The 21,546-nt window shown below is 41.9% G+C and overlaps 1 protein-coding gene across 9 annotated transcripts in view; it reads left to right on the forward strand.

Moving 5' to 3' along the window:
- PLAGL1 (PLAG1 like zinc finger 1) overlaps positions 1 to 21,546 on the forward strand; it is a 50,452-nt gene that overhangs the window by 17,568 nt on the left and 11,338 nt on the right. For 3 of the 9 annotated variants that reach the window (XM_056343839.1, XM_056343838.1, XM_056343840.1), the window contains exons 2-5: positions 2,699 to 2,741; positions 17,828 to 17,983; positions 18,999 to 19,111; positions 21,363 to 21,512. In XM_056343839.1, coding sequence (XP_056199814.1) covers positions 2,723 to 2,741; positions 17,828 to 17,983; positions 18,999 to 19,111; positions 21,363 to 21,512 — 438 coding nt within the window. In that variant the 5' untranslated portion in view covers positions 2,699 to 2,722. Of the gene's footprint in view, positions 1 to 2,698; positions 2,742 to 5,730; positions 5,905 to 13,809; positions 14,047 to 17,827; positions 17,984 to 18,998; positions 19,112 to 21,362; positions 21,513 to 21,546 lie in introns of those variants that run through there. The other 6 variants (XM_056343844.1, XM_056343845.1, XM_056343842.1 and 3 more) reach the window with 4 other exon arrangements.

Genomic DNA, 21,546 nt, shown 5'->3' on the forward strand with positions numbered 1-21,546 from the left:
CTTTATTAGTTGATGGCACTGCTTTGACAGTGACAACATGTAGCCTGCTGTGTCTGGGGATGACAAAGGTTGGCATGTGTACAGTCACATATGGATGCTATTAGAGTCCACTGTTCCCTCTGCAAGGCCTAAATTCTTAGAAGTTAACACCACAGGCAAGTGCCTTGCTCTCAGTCAGAATGGAGTCAAACTGCAGAGTAGTTTTTTTTGCAGAAAGAAAGTGTTTTCTGGCCGGTGGAAATCAGACTAGGACACCTGCTGCTTAGAAAGCCTGCTCTCAGCAAGCATGGCTGTTTTCATCTGGAAAGAGGACTCGCTGATGTCCTTTTAGCATGCAGACCCCTTTACTGCTTCTCTCTCACATCTACACACAATCCCAGTCAAAGACAAAAAATAGTTTATAAGCTGTATGTTCACTGGAGGCAGCTGTTTTGGCAGAGGACAGAGGTTACAGAAGAGAAGTTGATGTGCTGGCACCTGTGTTTCATGCCTCATCTGCAGTCCCCTTGATCTCAGACAGAAGTGATGCACCAGCAGCCCACCTGTTCTCTGTCTGGCTTCTTGTTAAAGCAAACTACAATACTGTAGGACTTGATTACTTTGCTGAAACGTAAGCATCTAATGCTGTCTGAGATGCCCTGGGTGGCCCTACCTGGCTTCTAGCTCCTGGTCCAGGAGGATTCCTTTTTCTATACAACCAATATTGTAGCTGTTAGCCTCGTGTGGGTGCTTCAGATGTCCTAGGGCACCTCAAAAGATACAGGATGCTTGTGCATGGGCAATTGAAGTGTTTTTCTTTGTGGTGTCTTCCCTGCTGAAAGTCTCTGATGAGCTGCTTTATCCCACTGATGTTATGGAGTGTGTGCAGCCCAAAGGTGGGAGGAATTTTTTGGTTTTGTGTTGAAATTAGGAATTTTCTGCAATAAAGTCTAAGTACACCTGTTAACTACGCCTCACCCCTCACCACTGCAAATCACTCTTTAAAATGCAAAGCTGGTATTTCTTTGTTGAAGTCAGCATAGGCTTGAAAGACATGTTTAAACATGTGGGAAGGAAAGGCCAGGCAGCTCCTTACATTTTGACGTCAGAACTCTTCCAAGTTCCAGAGTGCAGAGCATCTATAAAATACATTTTCTTTACATATTATCTTTTATGCTAGAACTGACAATTTACAACCTTGGGAGGTTGAGTATGTTGTGATGAGACACGTCATAAGCTAGCAAGTCTGATTTACTTAAACTTGTGTGTTCTTGGTTTTGGGATTGGGTCAGTGAGCACTTAAATGAGGATATGTTAAGTTTATCCGTTGTGAACTTGCCAATGTAATCGGCATGCTTGTTATGTTGCCCAGGAATGATGATCTGTATGTACATAATCATTGAGTAAATGCTGGGGGGGACACTCAGCATGGCTGCTTTTGTATGCAGGGACAGACAGAAGGGCCTCAAGATAAGATGCCAACTTAATTGCTTATACAGTGGATCACTAGAAAGGTTACCTTAGTCTTCTCAAACTTGAACATGGCACTGCAGTGTGCTCGTAGATTTCAGCAGATAGCTGGATGTCAGCTTCCTCATCTTGTTTATGGACAGAGTCACAGCTTCTTCCTTGGCCAATACTCATCAGCAGATCACAGACTCCTCCCTGCCTCGTCAAGCTCTGCATTCACCTTATCTTACTACTTCTTTACTGTCCTTGAGTCTGTTTCCTCCTCAGTTCTCATTATTCTTCGCCATCCATTTTTCCTGTCATCTATATTGCCTTCTCCCATACTCCTCTTCCATCGGTTCTTCAAACTAGCTCCAATTAATTTGGACTTATCTTACTAAGGATCATTGTGTTTTTAAAAATGAAGGTGTTTTCTTTGACCCATTTCGGTCAGCAAACAGAATACTGTTGTCTTCAACAGAGTCAAGTTTTCACCCTAAATCATATACGTATACCTTCAAACACTGCCTGAAATTTTCAAGATTTGTACAGGACACAACAAAATGGCATAAGCTGGTGTGATTTATGTAGTTATTTGCATGCCCTCATATTATTACCTGCCTTACTATTTCTGTTGCTCCGAGTAGCCTTACCCACACATTGGAATCCCACTGCGTGGGAGACAGAAAACTCAGGCTCTGCTCCTGTGTGCTTATAGTAAAATTTCAGTCAAAACCCAGCAGATGAATGGGAAGGGAACAAGATGAACAGAGTTCGACAGAAAGCTAGAAGTCTCCAGAAGTCTTCCTAGAGAGCAAATAAAATGTCTTCTCCTATATATAGTTAATATTCTCTTTGACTTGGCAAGGGTGAGGACTCGTTTAAGATGGATACCAGAAATAGCAGGCTTAAACACAGCATGGTATGCAATGGGGTAAAATCCATGGCACCTGAAAATTCTGTTTTAATAATAAATGTTAATGAATATGTGGAATACAGTGAACTGCTTTTAATTAAAGTGCATTAAATGAATATTGTCAGTTCACATTTTTTATGAAATGAAGTGGAATAACTTATTAAGGAGTAAAAAATAAATGAATTTACTCTTTCTCTACAAACTGAAATTCTTCCTTGTTAGATTTCCCTAGATGTGTTCTCCTTATTTTCTAAAGAACTAAAAAACTATGCATATAATAACTAGCATGAGGTTTAAACATGAATAGTGCCAGTTTAGAAAACTGATCATTCTTTTTTCATTTATTTTATGTAGGTTTCCTTTGCCTGATCTGTAAACATGTCCACAGACCTGCTATGTAAGTACATTTCCATCGTCCCACCATGATTTTTTTGTACCATATGTTTTTATCAGATTCCCAGATGTGCTCATGATTGATGTCTTTTATCTTAAGTATAGTCTGCTTTTACATTTGCATTTCTTCTGAGACATCTGTGGAACAACATTACCATTATAATCAACGAGATTATTCTTGGAGTAAAGTATGACTTAATACGAGTAAAATTGTAAAAATCTGGCCCATGTATAAGAACAGACTGGTTCATTGAGACTTAAAGTTATAATTCTGTCTAAAATATTTTATCTATTTTTGGCACAAATAGCATCCCAGATTACTACTGAGTGATGTGCTTGGTTTTTTTTAATCACTTTGTGAATTTAACTCTTGGGTTTCCAAGGCGTCATTATCCAAGTCACATCCAAATCTCACACCTCATCACTATTATCCATCCTTCTTTTTCAACAGCAAAGAATGTACAAGTGACATATTTTGCTGTTGTTAAGTACTGCAAAAAAACTACTGCTCATGTCTCCCTGATACTCACACTCTCTTGCTCCAGCCTAAGTTATCTGCAGCGTTAAGCTCATTTTCTATGCTTATTGCTCTGATCTACATGCTTTCTTTTGGAGTCTCTCCAGTGCCTCAGCTGCCATTTTTTGTCATTGCCTCTAAGGGCTGCCCAGCTGCACGCTGTGCAGTATAGGAGAGGGGAGTTTCAGAAACCCATTTTATCAGTCTTCAGTACTTCCTCAGAGGAACAAAGGAAACATTTTTTTTTTTTTTCAATAACTGTAATCAGTTAATAAATATAAAACCATCAGTGGCTTACTGGCAGATAGCAGCTGTCTGTGGAGGTGGTTTCTGTACTTCAAGAGCAAGTTATTTGTGAAAAGTGCATTTTTTAAAATTTTATCTGCTAACTGGCAATTTTGGGGCATGCTTAAGTGCCATTTAGATACAGGGAGGACTCTAAAATAAGGAATGTAATATGCCTGACTGCTGTATTCAACAGGCAAAACTGCTGTCAGAGGTGAAATGTTAGAGAGGTCAGGGCAACTGCACAGTGGTCGTGGTCAGAATCACTTGACTCTGCAGCTGTACTTAGATGTTAAAGCTGGTTTGATCTTTTAGCTATTTTACGCCCTGGCAGTTTCATTTTTCTCTCTTCAGCTCAGTGTCAGCACCTCTCTCACACTTTTCCTAATGATCAGCGGGTTAGAGAAGTTATCACCTGAGTAGAGGTTGAAGGAGTTGGGTGTGTTCAGCCTGGAGAAGAGAAGGCTTGAAGGGATCTAGTCATGGTTTTTCAGTACGAAAATGGTGGTTATGGGGAAGGATGTGGAAGCACTCTTTCCCCCAGCATGCACTGTGACAGAACAAGAGGTGATGACCACAAGTTGCTTCAGGGGAGATACTCCTGGATGTAAGGGGCATTTTCACCATGGGATTGATTAAACATTGGAATAGGCTGCCCGTGGAAATGGTGGAATTTTCCACAGTGGAAATACTCAAGATATGGCTTGGCAGAGCCTTGGGTAACACTAACCTAAGGGCCTGCTTTCAACAAGAGGCTGGGCTAGTTATCTCCACAGGTCTCTTGCAACTCGGATAATTCTGCAGTTCTGTATTTCTTGGTGTCCTCAGCTATCTTATATGCAATGATCAGTCATCCTGACTAACTGTCCCTGGTCTTACTATTGTACTGCTTGTGCTGTGGCGGGTCCTGTGATAGTTGGTCGTGCTAGAGAGATAGACGTTTGCCTTCTCACTTAGGAGATGTGTGAAGAGACTCGAGGCAGTACCAACGCAGAGAGGACTTCCCAGGTTCCAGTGGTCTGGGCTTTGTGACAGCCAGGTTGTGCCTTGGAAATATGTCAGTGCACAGGAGAACGCTAAAGAATAACATGGCAAATCTGTACAGATGTGAAATGACTCTAGATCATTATGTCTGTTTTTATATAAATAAACAGCACAGAGCCAGCCCATGGGCTTAGTACTGGCCTATGCTAACAAGCAACGCCAAGGTGTGTTTTGGGGATAACATTTACTCTGTTCCAAGTAAGAAACTGGATGTAGCCAGACAGGGGGGGGAAGAGAAGGAGGTGAGGAGCATTTAGACATGTGGAGCTGATGCCAGGTGGTCTCAGCACCAGGGAAGTCTTTGGTGCTTATTTAGTAGTAGACATGTAGCCTAACCACCCAGTCCCAAGGCCTGACTGCAGCACAGTCTTTCAGTAATGCTTGGTTCAATACAAGGTCATATTCTAGGTTTAAAAATCTTGTTCCAGGTCACATTAATGAAGACTAGATGTATAATTAAACAGAAAAAAATCTAACCAAACCAGAACAAAACCCCTTAGATTCCTAGGAAAAAAACTGCTGCGGTGTGGGGCAATTGCACAAAGAAAATGTCACAGCTGCACAATACAAGGGCTGCTGCAGCTAGACCTCAAACTCCAGCAGCTAAGTCTTCAAGCCTGTGGAAATAAACCGAAAAAGCCAACATCCCGTTTCAGCGTGATGAATTTGAGGTAGCAGGTGTTTCACTGTTTTAGGTGGAGAAGCTGAGGAAAAAAATAAAGTTTATAAAATGTCTGGCAGCTACTGAGGCTTGGCCAGTTGGAGAAGCAGCGGACTTCCCTTGGAGCTTGTTTTTCTTTTTATCCTTGGATGAACTAGCATGCAGTATATTATGCTGCCTGAATGTAGGGGTTTGTCACGGTTAGCGCCGGGGGCTGTCCCGGGAATGTAGGAAGGCGACGGGCGTGAATGGAGCATGCAGTGGTCGGTGGGGTTCGAGCCCGCTCTTCGGGAAACCTGTTGCTGCTCCTCTTGGCCCGAACGGCCAAAGCCACGCAGGAAAGGAGGTGGATCTTTGATCTCTTTGTTGTAGCTGCTCCCTGGGAATTTGCTGAAATCAATGCCCTGTTTTCCTGAAGAAATGAATGGCTATGCCTAACTAGCTTTGTGAAGCGCTGGGGAATTCACCGCTTCTGTTTATTGACAGCTGAAAAGGAGCACATGGTGCTGAATGGGTCCTCCCGGGGAAACAAAACCGCGCAGTTAGACTTAGTTGAACACAGGGACATTTGGAAGCGTCTGCCGGAGGAGGACGGCATGGTTCCTGCCACCTTGTACTAGCATAGCCTGACTTTTTATTAAAAATGCCATTTTAAATAAGGTAAGAATTGTTTTGTTTTCCCATATGTAGTGAGATTATCAAATGTTTGCATTTGTGTTCTCGGGTGCAAAAACAGTGTTTGAGTTGTATCCTGTTATGGGAAACACCCAAGTGACTCTTGTGCTCTTTCTAGCCTCTGTGTACGTCCCTTTGTTCTTTATCTAATGGTAATTAGTGAATATGAAAAGTAATAGGAAATAATTTGGTATTTGGGACTTGCAGTCAAGTCCTGAACATCAGTCATTTATGTAGGCTATTCTATGCAATTTTTTATGTCCTTGAGAGTCAGCTGAATTGCCTCAGATGATTTCTTGACTGGTACAAGTTGCTGCGTTAATACTTCACACAAGTCAGTGCCTAGCAAGCAGGCCTGTCTGACAGAAAATCTGGGAATCTAAAATCCCTTGAAATGTAAGGATATATTTCTAAACCTCTGTTTCTATGCATAGACTTAAGGCAAGAGATGGACTTACCACTACTTTCTGCATTTAGATTACAGTTTTTTTTGTAAAGATGGCAAAGAATAGCAAGAGGAGGATGATAATGAAGCAGCAGTATTTTCTTCATGTGAGTCCAGAACAGTTTTATCAGACCAAAGGAATTCAGTGTGTAATTCATATGTAAATTTTCTACTGAAAACAGGAGAACAAATTGCCAGTTTCTGCATTAGTTTCTGTGGTGACTGAAGCAAAAGATTCTGAGCTCATGCAGCTATAACTTTCAGGTGTGGCCCATTTATGACTGCAGAAAAAAAGTTAAGTAATGTCATTTCTTCCTTTGTCAGTATGAGTGTAAGGGCAAGCTCCAAACAGAATAATTGCCATAGTGCTGCCGCCTTCTTACATGACAGTAGGAGTTGCTGGGTTTGTGTTGCAAACCTGATTAAAAGTGTCTGTGCACGTGTGCAGTTGTTTGAAAGCCCTTGATAGTCTCCCTAGTTTCAGGGGAAGTGCTTGGGAAGTTTTCACATTTTATCGGGGTAGTTTGTGTTCCTCACTCTGGCACTTTTTCTGAGTGACTTTGAGCCAGCAGTCTTACTAGTTTTGTCTCATTTTGCTCTTCTCTGCAGCAGATAACTTACCTGTTTTTCTTGGAAGCGTTGGCACTCCATATGCAAATGTGCTTTCTTTAAAATACTTTGTGATCCTGAAAGTGAAAATACATTGCTTAACTGTAGAGCGCCAGCATTTTTGCTTGTGGCTTCTGTCTTTAAGTTTCCAAGATTTTCAGAGGGAAAAACAAAAAATGCAAATGCATTTATGATTTTGACAAAAATGTAAAAATACTGAGCACAAGCAGGCTGATACTGATGTTTGTGGGCTCTGTTGTCATACTTGTTATTCAAATTTGTCAAGTCTTTTTTGGCATCACTTAAGTATATTTATACATGACAGGCACAGGAAGCCACTAGAATTTAAAGCTAAAGCTAATTTAAAGTTGTTTTATTTATTTATTTATTTATTTAAAGTTATTAATTTAAGTTCGAAAGGAGATACACTTGTAGGTCATTTTAATGCGGTAATCTGGATTTGTTATTAAAATGTTGACTGATGAGGGTTTCTGGGTAGTTACAGTGGTGTAAATAGAGAAGAATTACGATTGTGGAAAGCTGTGTTGGTGAGAGCTTTTTTTAGTTAGTGTAATGGAGAAGAAAGTAGATGATTCATGTGTGACACAGAAGGTGGCATTTTTCTCGGTTACTTGGGTGATAAGGCAAGGCAGTGTGTATTATGTTTAACTTACTGGACTGGAGGGTGCTTAGCCAGATGTGTGTAGGGAAGTGCATGGGGATGTTTTGGCAAGCAGTTGTCCTTTTGCCTCTTCTAACATCAGGGATCTTTATAAAATACTAGTATTATTGTGACCTATAGGCAATTTTGAAGTGGAAGGAGTATAAAATAATTGAATTCCAATCCACAGAGTAAGAGACACCCAATACAAACCTGGTTATGTGATTATACACAGCTCTAACTAAATATGCATGTTAAATGACCAGGGTTATACAAATAAGTATCTGAGGAATGGTGTATTTCCCCCAAGGTGATGTGTTTACCATCTGTTGATCTTGTTCTTCAAGCTAGGAACATATGAAAATGGGAGCAAATTATTTGTGATCTTTGCTTTGCAAGGTTGCTTCTTAGATTCTAGTAATAGAGACTACGGTTATTTTTATTTTTGTGACTTTCGGAAATAGTTTAAAGAAACTACAAATTAATCAGAAACATAGAAAAAATGTTTGGATTTTATTTCATCTCAAACAGAGATGACTGCCAACAGAAGAATAAATAGGGCTTTATGGAGGTACATTATAATCTGAATTAGAGTGCTTCATCTGCAGAAGAAATCTGCATTTTTTTCTAAACCCACAAATTTTTGCAACTCTCAGATGCAATTCTTCAATAATACTCTCTAATCGCATACTTTGTTTTGGAGAACTAGACTGAAGGCTGTCCTTACACCTGAGGAGAGTAGTTATGTTAAGGGAAATGTACTATACGGCTGCCCAATCTGCCTATTTTATTATTCTTTCTTCATTAGTTTGTTAAAGAAGCTCAGGTGGACATAATTTCTTTAGTACAGCATCAGTCAAGACATTAGGTAGTTACCTTATGGTTCCCGTTTAAAGTCTTTAGAGTAGAAAAAAGAAGTACCTATTGGATCTCAGAAAAAAAGAGAGCAAGCAAATGGAAACACAGGTATGACATCTGCATGTGAGTATTTATTTCATAGAAATACGTTTTTGTGTCTGTTCAACAGCAGAGCTTACCAATGTTTACAGTTTTTTAAATAAATCACTTCATGCCTTAAAAGAGGAGAATAATTTAACAGGATAATAAAGGCTAAGGATGAGGCATTCCTACCTGTTTTGTACCCAGAGAAGCTGGGAATCAAACATCCTTTACATGTTGGAAATCAAGCAAATAACAGGAGTTGTTGGCTGTATCCTCTGTTGTGAAGGTGATGCTTAGTAAGAACTAAAGCTGTTCTGCTAAGCTGTTAATGCCCATTCATTTACAAAAACCAACGCTTTTAAAAGATGATTCCTACATTTCAGTATTTTAAATATATGCTTTATGTTTCATGAGTAAATTTTTTTTGTTTTATTTTCTTGGGTGAATTGGAATACCTGTAAGAGGTTTGGACAGTTCACTGAGGAAGTTAACTGATTTTCCGGATTTTTTCAGACTTAGAACATAATATGGATTGGAGTGTTCTTTCAGGATTGGCCATCCAACGTCTCAGCCCCCAGCAGGCCTAAGTGTCTGTGTATTCACTTCTCCACATGGACTTCCTTCTTTCATAACGTGGCTACTCGCACATCAGTAGGGCTATATGTATGAACTTCTACCCACAGAAGTCGGTCCTATGGTTTCCACACTGCGCTTTTATTCCCACTAGATGTAGCTTGCTTCATATTGTTATAAAGACCTCAATTTCTCCAGCCACAGGATGAATACAGCATCTCTTCACTCTGTCGTGCCAGGCTTCCTCATTGCATCCTACAGCAAACTCACATTTCCTTCTCCAAAGCATGTCTACCTGCCTGGTTCTTTCTACCAGTAATCAGCTGGAAATATATCCCAGCCACTAGCACCTTTGATGGGAGAGTTTCCACAAGTCCACGTTCAAAGCTGTGTCATGAGTGGAAGAGTGAGAATTGATTTGGGCTTGTTTCCGAAAGTGTCTTTTGCCACTGAGCCCTCCACCAGTCTCCTCCACATGATATCTGGACTTGGTGGCCAGTAGCAACCAAGTTCAGTGAAGGAGAGAGAGACCCAGTCTAAGGTTTCCTTTTAAGGGAATGTTGTAGGGCTTGGAAATCTTTCAACTAATTAATACTAAGCATTAGTCATTACAATTGCTGCACTTCGTTTATCAGAATTGAAACCATGGTGTTGACCTGCCATGTATAAAACAGCCAACTGTATTACTGCACTTCATGGTGTGTGTGGTTGTGTGCATGTGTATTTATACATACCTGTGTTTAGGAAGACATACGTGCTTGTGAATTTTTCTGCTAGAACAAAGATGGAAGATGCTGGTGTCTGTGTTAAATTGCAGCAGTAGCATTAACATCTGCTGAAAGGCCTGACACTAGAATAAATCAAATCATTTAAAGCCTGCCAAAGATCTCCCCAAAAGAAAAATGCTTGAGACCAGCTAAAGCTGCTTTTGCTGTGGGAGTTAAAACTAGTGCTGTGGGAGTTGTAGATTAGGGGGTCCAGCATGTGGCCCAGGAACCATAGGATGCCTATGAGCAGTTGGAATATGACTTTTGATGGCTGTCTGTATTTCTGTGGACACGGAGGGATTTTAGTTTTGCTGCCTGCAACATGGAAGCAGTGCAGTTTGGACAGCACTAGTGAAGACTTAAAGCAAAGTGTCACAGCCAAGGAGCCACAGCCTTGCACCAGGACCAGCTGCTGCTGGCTGCTGGGGGAGATGGACAGAGTGCAACAGGAAGGCTTGGCTCTCAGGAAGCTTTTGCTGGGCATTTTGTAGGATGAGCCTATGCTGACTGGGGCTGTTTCTCACAAAAAAAATAGTAGTTGTTTCTGTGAATTTGCTGTTAACCTTTTTCCCTGTTTCTGGATCCAGTTTTATGACTTCATGCCAAGCCAGTGGAGGGAGAGGGAGAGAAGGAAAAAAAAAACCCCACCAAAAATCCAACTGCATTTTTCAGTTTGATTCTTTGAAATGTATTCAGCTTTCAGCAATGTGAGAAGTCTCTATGCTGATAAGAAGCTCTTACACGTAAACTGCGGGAGGTGACTTCACTTGAACTGTGCTCATTATCTATATGGGTTCTGATAGCAACCAAACCCCATGTGGTGTACCAGAAATGTGACACGTACATTTTAGTGCCAGGAATAACCAGAAAAAGATTATTTTTTAAAATGAGCTTTCAATCAATCAATCAATGCTTTGATCTCAAGTCATTTTTAGATGAATGAACCTACCAAGAACTTTGATAAACTGGTTGCTCAGACTGCAGGGTGAAGTTAAACTTGATAAACACACCTACATACTTTCCCTGCTGTTTGGTTTGCTTGGTTTGGGGTTTTTTCTGTAAGTTTGCAGGAAAGTTTTATAAGTTACTGCCCTTTCAGGTGTTCGAACAGTGAAGGTAATTTTTTCTTTCCTCCTAGCTGAGAAGTTTGCAAGATACAGCATAGCACAGGTATCCTTATTCTGCGCAAGCTTTTTGGGAACCTGCTGAAGCTGCTGTGTGCAGTGACATTGCGGAATTTCACAGCCTGGCTGTGCATTTGAGGCTTCTCTAACTGTTTTGCTCTTAAGATTTGCTAGATGGAAGGAGCACAGTAGAAAGCCTCATTGGGATTGGTGGGAGGATGACTTTTTATGGTAAGCTGGTTAAATTCCTTGTGGCTGTGCCTGTTGTCAACAGCTTCATAATCAACAAGCAAAAAGCTTACTGTTCCCAGATGTGCTTGACTGTCATCATGATTACTCCGTATTAGGAACTAGTAATGCATCGTAGTTGTTGTTATCTTTTATATGTTTGTATAACAAATAGTTCTGGAGTTCTGTAGAGTTTACATACTGGAACTTGTGTCTGTCAGGAAAATGCATGCGTGCTTTGTGTTAGAAGATTTCTTTACAGTCAGGTAAGTGTTGAGCCTCCCTTCTAGAGGCGTCCTTCCCTAAGAACAGCTGTGCTGGACAGGATTGTACTGCTGTGAGGCAGGAACTAGTGCCTTGATGGATGATCTCCCACTGCTGGAGACCCGAGGATGTACTGTGCCTCTGGATCTTCTTTCCTCTTGGGAATAAAGACAGGGGCTCGATGGAGGTGAGGTGAGGGAAAGAGCCACTGCAAATCAGTGGCTGGGTCAGGATGCCTGAGGGCTGGGCTCATCTGCAGTGCTGGGTCCCACTTCTAAGGAATTAGCTTGACCTGCTGGTTTGACTGAACATATGGGGTGGCAGTAAGTCATGTTTGCTCTTATATTTCTCTGTTTCTGTCTCCAAATGTAGTAAGTAATTTTTTAAGTTTTACATTTTAGTAGTGAGGTCGTGTGCCTGTCAATATGTTTAATGTTAAGGATGATTGCTGCGATGTTTGCAAACCACCTATTGTTCTCTTCCCTGGGGAAAGGCAACCCCAAAAGAGGCATAGGCATTTACTTGTGGGGTGCTGCTCACCCATGTGCAGGACCAGGCTCTTCCTCCCCCTCCACCAGCATCACAGGGGCTGTGGTCCACTTGCCTGCAAGCCCAGAGATGGCAGTCGGCAGCACAAGGCCTTGGTAAGGGAGCTGATGTTGCCCCAGTAGCATGTTCCACGATGTCTGTGCTGGTGCCACCAGACTGTGAGGCTTCAGGGTCTCAGTGTGTCAAAGACATGGGAACTCACTGCTTGAAATCTACTGGAAGTTTCCCACTCAAGCACTTAGGAATAAGTCTCTTCCCCTCCTCTGCCCCCCTTCTTTTTTGGGGGGGTTGTTATTTTGAGTGCAGGGTTATGGAAAATACAATACCTGCTTCTCAACTAATACGCTGTGTGGTGCATGAAAGTGCAAGTTTTCAGTCTTTGTTCAGGTGAGCAATTATGATTAGAAAGTCAGCCTGGAGTGTGTTTTCCCAATTTTTTTTTTTTCCTTCACCTTTTTTCCATGCAGAGCTGAGCAGGTAAAATTCTGCTAATACAAGGTTTTGTTGTATGAGGTAGAAGAAACATGAAAAGGAGACATTGAAGAAATGTTCACCTGTTTTTCTATTGGACTAGTTGGACTAGGTATCGGTTATTACAGTGAAAAAGTGAAGATCGCTAGTAGAAAATTTCGCATGACAGAATATCAGAGGTTAATGGGATTTGAATAAAATCATTCGGAATTCTGGTAATTATAACAAGTTCTATTTTACTAAAATATAAGTAGGATGAATTATTAATCAGTTAAGAGCTTCAGCTCCTTTGTAAATGCTCTTTGCACACCAAACTTATGACATGTAAGGCTTCTTTCACAAACATTTTTTACAGAGGAGATGTGTGGCAGTGGCCCAAGTAATGGGATAATATCTTGGGATGAACTGTTTGCTAATTGAGTACTTTGAATTTTTTGCCAAATAAATTGTATTGTAGAACAAGGTTTTGAAGCTTTCCCAGCAAGGAGCTTTGCAGGGCAGACCACATGGCAGGAAAAGCTCATGTGCCTTTGTGTAAGAACCACCAAGACCGGCATACTTCACATGCAGTGTGTCTTAGACAAAAAATGTCCACAAGGTATTTTTGCAGCGTTCCTCTACATGCAAGCTGTACAAGACTAACGGAGCACTACGGTTTTACTCTGGGATAAATTACCGGTGTTTGCTATGCAAATCTTATGATTGTAATTAGGTTAGGATTTGGACTGCTGTGTACACTGATCTTTGTTCCCTTCTGCACACGGGAGCTAATTCTAATGCTGCAAAACAACACAGCAAATGTTGAGTGCTGCTCAGCTGATGATTGTTTCTCATGGGCCATCTTGCTCAAAGCGGACATTTTAAAGGGAATGATTTACCTGTGCCTTCACAGGGTACATACGTCATACCTCAGGCATCTTGTGGTCCACTGAAGTGTTCAGGTACTGTAAAGTCTCGCTTGAAAGTAGAGGTTGGAGAAAACGCAGGAAGGACTGCCAGATAGGCATCTAGTTATTAGCAAACTGATTTTTAAAAGTGATGTTCTGCCACTGATTGGTTAAGTAGCTGGTGGTATGTTCGAGCTATCACAACAGTGATTGCAGTTCCTAGTATGGCTATGTATAGCTCCTGTTATCTCTGCAGCCGGACTTTGTGTAACCGCAGCCTGTGGCTCCTTGCCCACGCTAATGAGCTCTCCCCGAGGACGGGCTTGTGCCTGTGGGGGTGGCACGGCGCTTGGACGGTGCTGCTGTTTTGGAAACTCGAGTTTGTTAACTGTGCTCAAGTCCAGCCTGCCCGAGCCGCCACGGCAGCTTGGCTAACGCTGGGCTCAGGAGCTTGTCGCTGTGCAGCATGGTCGGCCCCAGAGCCATCTGGAGGACAAGGCAAGCTGGCCGCTGAGGCTGCCAGGCTGTAGTCTGCAGCAAAGGAGAGCTGTCACCTAGACCAAGACCTAGACTGGGGAGAAGTGCCAGCACGGTGAGGACAGTACAGGTGAGCCACATTCACAGATCATTCTCCACTCAGGGAACACGACTGTCAGTGTTTTGGTCAGCCCATGTTGTGGGAGTGCCTCCTGCAGCCAGTGGGAGTTATTTTTCCAGTGACCCAAAGAGCAGGAGAAAGCCGTGGCTGCCAACCATGCCTCCCAGTGGCTGGGCAGAACTGGGAGCAGATGTGTTCAGATACAGGGGTACCAGGCTAGGAGTGTACAGGAGATGTCCCCTTCTCTTAGCCCATCCAGCGGTGCTTTGCAAGGACGAGAGCACCTCGTCCGTGTGGTAAGGTGGTGGCTGCGTACCCGCAACCTGGTCAGAGTCTGCCCCTGCACCCGTGCTGGGCTCTTCTGTTGTGTGCCTCCCCACTGCTGCAGTGGAGTTCAGCAAAATAAAACTCTTACCAGCTACAAGATCTATTAAGCTTGAGTAGTTTTATCTACAGATAGATAAAAAAGGCATTATTTGGAACTTTTTCAGAATCATTGCAAAGACACAGAGAAAGAACAGAGAGGTACCCTCTAGGGGACAATATAGCACTGCTGCTCTAAAGATACACTAAATGACACGGTCTGGTTTTTGACAGCTTGTAACTTCTGTGGATCTTGTTTATTTCTTTTTGTTGCCTACTCATCTAAATCACAGCAGAGCAGAGGAACATGCTTGCACATTATCAAGCATTCCTGTAAACATGACGTTGGATCCGTTAATTTTGTTTGTGTAAATACAATTTAAGAAAGCAGGGAAACTGTAAAAGCATCAAGTGAGGTACTGAAGTGCCTAACAAAAAGCAGAAAAATCTTCTTCACAGAAAGTGATTTTTCTAACCAAGTGTATTTCATTCCTGGTGCTGATATGATAAAGTGTGTGTTGTTTCCATAGCTGGATGCTCCGTATTTCAGAACAAGTTAGAGTGTATTCTGAGGCTGTTGCTGAAAAAATTACATTTTACTTAAGCAGCCAAGTTAAAAGGAGGCATATAATCTGTGTGAGCTTTGCAAACCAGTGCCATGCTGCACCTATGGTTAATGCATACATTCCTTTGCCAATGGCATCAGTAATTTAGCATTGAAATACAAAAGATCATGACTTGGTCTGTATTTATCTTTGAGGAAGAATGTGAACTTGACAGTTTTGTGCTGTTAGTTTGGGGGGGAAGAAATTACAAAGACCCCCATTCCCCAGAGTAATCCCTAACATTATATTGACAGCAGTCCACTCCTGTGTTTCTGCTACACCTGGTAATTTTTAGTGTGCAATAAATTCAGAGTCAGGCTACTAACATGCTGGTGTAGGGTCAGAAATACTGTGTAGTGAATGTAATTCTGAGACACCTGTTAAATAAGTCATCTAGTTATCTTCATACACCATGTAATGAAACAGAAAATCCTAGAACAAGCCTTGGGCAGCTCTGGATATTTCAAGGTGCCATGCACCCATTCAGAATCCCAAGCCATACTAGCAAGGTGCTTAAAAGCCACTTCCAGCACTGCAGCTAATTTCATTCGGTGCTAGCTGATGGTTTCATCCTGCCAGTGAGGTGTGCCAGGTGAGGAGCCCTCTCTGAGGCCACGAAACTTGGTGGAATGGTCGGCACCCGTTCGGATGCAAATCGGTGCCTGATTTTGGAGGAATGCCTTCCCAGCACCCACACTACCTGAGTGAGTAGTTTCAGACCTTATATCTGGGATCTGGAGGACTGATGGGGGTCTGGTAATGGGGCACTAGCGCTGAATTTGGAGGCCAGTTCACGGAGACCCTTTTTTCCCTTTCCAGCCTTCCTGTGAGCTGCCCACCCTGGGGCCTCTGCGGTGGGCATTGCCCCAGGGCAGCTGGAAGGTTTGCTCAGGAGTGATGAATCACAGAGGCATGGCATAGGTTGATAAGGTCGTGTACTTTATGATTAGATACATCCTCCCTCTAACAGTGGTTCTTTGTCTCTATTATGCTTTTGGTAATGTTTTTCGGCAGTTTGCATACGACAACTCTCCAAGCAGGAGCTGTTCGACTTGAGACAAAGTCACTATTATTCTAGGTAAGCTCAGGAAACACTTAAAATTTTGTTGCCCCCAGAAGACACAGATCATTGGGAATTCACTTAAAAGTCAGTTTAAGTTAAATCACCAAGAAAATATTTTTTTTTCTTGCCGTCTAGCTGTAAAGGACTTCCAGGTACAAGAAAAATCTGCTTTGCAGCTGTGGTTTTTATTTTTTGTGCATTTTAAGTGATGGCTGTAGAGTGGCGTGTCCTTTGTCCATAGTGCTAGCAAAAAAAAAATAATGTATTTCAACTGTTCATAGTGCAGGTGTACAGTCTGCAAGCCATGGCAAAACTTCTACATGGTCCCCAAATTATAGAAAAATATGGACTACTGCAGTGCCCGCAGCCTGACCAACGTGTAAGTGTACCTCCTCAGTTAGGGTTGGTGGGGTATCCCAAAGAACTCAGCAGGAACACGTTAGGCCTATTTGTGGAGGTTTTGGACTAAGCTCTTGAGGCGTGTAATTTAGTCAAGTGCCTACTTGTGTTTACAAACTGAAACCTTTTTGAGCTGCCCTGAATCTGGCATTTGTGGTGCTGCTGTCCTTTCTCAAACACCATCTCTGATGTCCCTCCAGGTGGTGTCACCTGAGCCCTTACGCTTCTCTTGACCTTTCTTTGGCTATGAGCCCGTCTGTGGTGAAGCCTCATCTCTCCTGCCCCAGTCTATGCTACAGCATCCCATGGCTCTCTTGGACTCTCTTGGCCGTTCTGGCTCCTGTCCTCTGCTTCTTATTGTCACTTGCTGAATAGACTTGCTCAGCAGAGTTTTCAGAAGTAAAACAAAAAGAGGTAGTCATGGATGACCAATATCAGCTTTTCCTTTTAACTCAGTTGTAAAGCGTTGCTGGCTCACTGGTTTGGTTTCTACTGTCTATAAAAAGGTTTTGTGCAAGAAGTCCCCTTTTTCCCATCGCCCTGTGTGACACCAGTGCTGGGATGACCTTCTGCTGGAGAGTCTCATTGCTCAGTTGTTTCGCTGTTCCGTAAGGGTTTCCCTGACAACCAGTTTGAGCTACGCTGAACCAAAAATATCTTGCTGTGCTGGGGGAGAGTCAGTTTGCAGACACGCATTTCTCCTTAACGACTTCTTTGGATGGTTCGTGTGTTCAGCCTGCAGATGTCATTATGGTGAACATGTGGCATACCCCTTTTGCTTACTTCCACAGGCAGCACAGTCTATGAGGGGGTTGCCCTTGCGTGATTATCAACTGAGTTGTAACTGTAAGACCCGTCATACTAATTTTTCGTGGTACACCAAGGGTCTCGTCTTCTGAGAATGGTCTGTGCAGGCTCACAAAGTCACAGTAATCTTTCTTGTACTCCCTGGATCTCTGCAAAAATTACCTTGGTTATTACTAGCAACTTTGCCCTTCTCATTTCTGTATAAATATATGCACCTTGATTTATAGGTGTGCGTGTTGTGGGCTCCATTTTTGCTGCCATCCTAGTCTTCAAAGGCACAGTTTGCGACACCTTCAAATGAACATGCGTATAAATATTTGGAGGTCAGGACCCGCCAATTTGCACAGGAGGGAATCCACAAACTGGAGGTGTTATTTCAAACTTAGTTCAGTTTTGGCTTGCAGATTATCTTTTCACTACCTAATGTGGAACAGTGGTGTGAAGAAAAGCACTGGTAATTCAAGACGTGTTCTCAAGGTGACAACATTAAAGAGACTAAATTGGAGAGCGGTACATCCTTCTTAGTAACAGGTTCCCTTTTCTGGATTTGTAGGGTGTGAAGATTGCGGTAAAAGCCTTATAGGAGAATGCAGACTCCACGGACCACTCATCAAGGCTAAAGATAGGGTTATTCCTAGCCGAGCCCGTCTCACCCTACCTCATTACCTCACTTTGCGAGTGTTGGAGCTGCGAGCTGGAAACCAGCAGAGTAAGTATTTTGGCTCCTTTTCACACATTTGAGGAAGAGGAGGCAAAAGTACTAATACTAGCTTCTTTTCATCAATAACTCAAGACATAATCGTTGGGTATTAGCAGTATGAAGACTACTTTTATTGTCAGCTGAGCACAGCTAAAGCTCACATTCAGGTACCATTTTTTATGACTGATTTCTAGTAACTTTGATGCATAGACTGATGGCAGAATATTAGCCAGAGGTGGTATGGCATTTAGCTGTGAGCAGTTAGCTCTGTTCAGTCAATACAAGTTTAATGAATGTTGAATTTGTGTCTAACAGTAACAGCCATGCACTATTACATACTTTTTTCTTTTCCCCAAGCATGCAAATCAGGAAACTCAGAAGAACACAGGGGGTTAATTTACCTTCTGCAGCATCTTCAGTTCATATTATAGAAAGACTGTTAGTTACCTTCTGAGAGCAGGGCAATTTGAATGGCCAGACTTGAACAAGGGAATGAGATCTTCAGTGTGCAAATTTTTGACAGCTACCTGTGTAAAATTAGTCCTGCCTAGATTGCATTTCAGAAAGAAAATGACAAGATTCCTGTTTTGTTATGCCATTGGTATTAGGTAGGAGAATAACTAGAATGATTAAGATAGCTAATGCTGTGTTTTTATAGGATCTCCCCACTCATATGTGGAGAGAACAACCTCGTAAATTATGCCAACAAGCAGAGCACTATGATAACATCAGCTTGTAGGTTGAAGAGTATCAACACATTTGTGTTGCATACTCAGTTTAATATCCTGTCATGTACTTTAGGCATTTCTGTATTCAACGTAATACCCATTTTTAAAAAAAATGTCTATACATATTTATATCCATTTTAGATTCTTTCCATTAGAATTATTTATGTGGGTTATTTGTCTAGAAGAACTATTCATGGGTTCTGAACTATTGTGTTTAGCTCCATTTTCACAACTGTAAATATACACTAAATAGTGATGTCTATATTAATATTAGACTGGTCTTTTTTTATTCACAGTCCTTGGAGTATTTGCAAAGAAAGTAATACAGAAGAGAACACAGTTTGGTCCTTATGTCGGTCAACTGTCTACAAAACTGACCCGCTATGATGAGAGCAGGCTAGTCCTGCAGGTAAAAACCCAGTGACTTACTATGAAGTGCATATGTATCTTTAACAGTTCGTATGCATTTATGTATTTTAACCAGTCAATTTGATGTCTGATCTAGTTAATCAATTGTACATCTGATCTGTATGCATGGACGTAAATCACATTACTAGACAGCACAGCATAACCTGACGTACCAAAATGTTCCCGTATATTGTGTTTTCTAGAATTTTGCTTTCCTGTTTTCTAGTTTTACCACTTACGGGGTGATTTACTCTCAATAAACTTTTCACAGAGCACAGACACTGGAAGTATCCAAGGATAGTATTGTCTTCCCAGATGAGACAAAAGGATTTGTGCTTAACACCATGCCACTGGGAGGGTTAAGTTTGTGTGCTGAGTTAGCAATAGTGACAGAAATATACACTAAGGCACCTGCTTAGTAGGGAGGAACAGTGCCAGGGATGGGGAAGCACTTTTAATGATGTGATCATGTATAAACCTTGACACACAGTGCTCTAACTCAGTTCATTTAGTCAGATTGTTATTTGGGGCTGGTACCATCCCTTGCTGTATGCGCATCTGGGCTGTGACATTATTGTTTGTATTTTATTGAGCACAAATGCTGGCCTCTCAGGACTAGCCTAGCTTAAACATAATGTACATGCACATCCTTTCCCACAGGAATTCCTTGGGAGCAATAGTTGATCATAATCCTCTAGGCTCCAGTCTTTGCATTTTGCGGCACAGGGCCATGCCCGGGCACACCTCTGTCATACGCAAGTCCGTGGTCAAGCCACAGCCTCCATCAGGACTTCCAACATGTCCCAGTTCTTCCAGAGCCTGCATTTCTTATCAGGCCTTCTCACCTCCCAGGAGAGAGGGACCACCAGCAGCTGTCATGTGACATGCTTTATGTTTTCATTTGAGCTTTGTGCAGAAGCTTGGGACTGAAAAATACTGTGTGATGTGGAGGAAGGCATAGATACAGACACTTCTGTAACTTCCTTTGAGAGCAAAAGTAATAGCTTCAGTAATCGCTGTAAACTTCATTTGCTCGTGGAAGTCATGTGAGTGATCTGCTAGGAAAGCAACGCTGTCCTTCTGTGGGATTTTCATGCCATATTGACACCAGAGAGGATTTGTTCTTCTCCATAACTAAATTTCTTCTCTCTTTTTATGAGACACTTTAGTTCTCACAAATGCAGAAAACTTACTTCTCTAACAAGCTTGTGAGCATGGATGAGCTAAGCACCCAGTTCCTTCCTCTTCACCAAGCCATTGTAAACCACACCCTATCCTCTATCAGTCAGCCCCGTTTGCTTAAAGGTATACAATGATAAAAGCACAGCTCTAACAGATGAATGGACTGTTTCTTCAGGAGACTGGAGTCCCAGTTTTCCTACATGACGGCAGTAGCTGCCTTGACTTCTCCCTAGCAGCGTTCCGAGTATGTGACCAAACTTGTCCTACAGGCAGGTGTTTTCATTGGAAACATGACAAAGTTAGATAAAATAGTTCCCAGAAGCAATGGAAACACAACTTTTTTTTCCAGTTAATTGCTCAGTTACATGCTTAGTAGAACAGATACATGCTGTACTGACGTCTGTTGTACAGCTTCAGCTGCCCATGTTCAAGACTATATTGCAGAAAAGCAACTGTCTTGTATGAGGTTGGGAGTGTTTGCCTCATAGAGGCATTCTCTTGGAAAGGAGTGTAGGAAGAATGAAGTAAAGCAAAAAGGAAGAGATCTTTTGGCACAAATCTTCATCTGTATTTACTTTTTGCATTGTTAAGGGGAAAAAGAGAAGACAATTAAAATGCCATTGTATTGTATGTTACCTCTCTGATCTTATTACACAAGTTATACAATTGTTCCATGCAAGAGGTAGTGTTAATACAGCACTAAAGTTTGAGATTATCAAGTACTCAGGAAGTACATTAAGGCATAAAGCTTATCTTTCTACCTGCCTGCACTTAGTTCTTATAATATTATCTTTATATAACATAAAAATGATGAAATATAAACTGGAAATACATACAAAGGCCCACAGTTATTTTAGTAGCTGTTTGACAGGTATTCATTCGTACTTTCTTTTGCACTTGGTATTCTTTAAGAGTGATCTATTTCAAAACAACCACGATTTCAAAGGGGGTGTGACCAAGACAGGGTAAGTAACTGATAGCCATGATTCCAAGTTGAAGAAGACTAGCGTGCGTCTATAGAGGACTTGGTTTTATCATGTTCTTTCTCCTGTCCTCCCCCTTTGTTTCAGGTATTGAAAGATGGAGGGAAGTACTTTCTGGACACTCCCAATGAAGACTGTGGAAACTGGATGATGTTTGTCCGGCTAGCCCGGAACCAAGAAGAACAGACCCTTGTGGCTTATCAGCACTGTGGAGAAGTCTACTTCACAACTGTTAAGGTAGTTAAATCCACATTGCTTCACCTAAAATCCA

The sequence above is a fragment of the Falco biarmicus genome, chromosome 6 (genome assembly GCF_023638135.1).
Source record: "Falco biarmicus isolate bFalBia1 chromosome 6, bFalBia1.pri, whole genome shotgun sequence".
NCBI classification, from domain to species: Eukaryota; Metazoa; Chordata; class Aves; order Falconiformes; family Falconidae; genus Falco; species Falco biarmicus.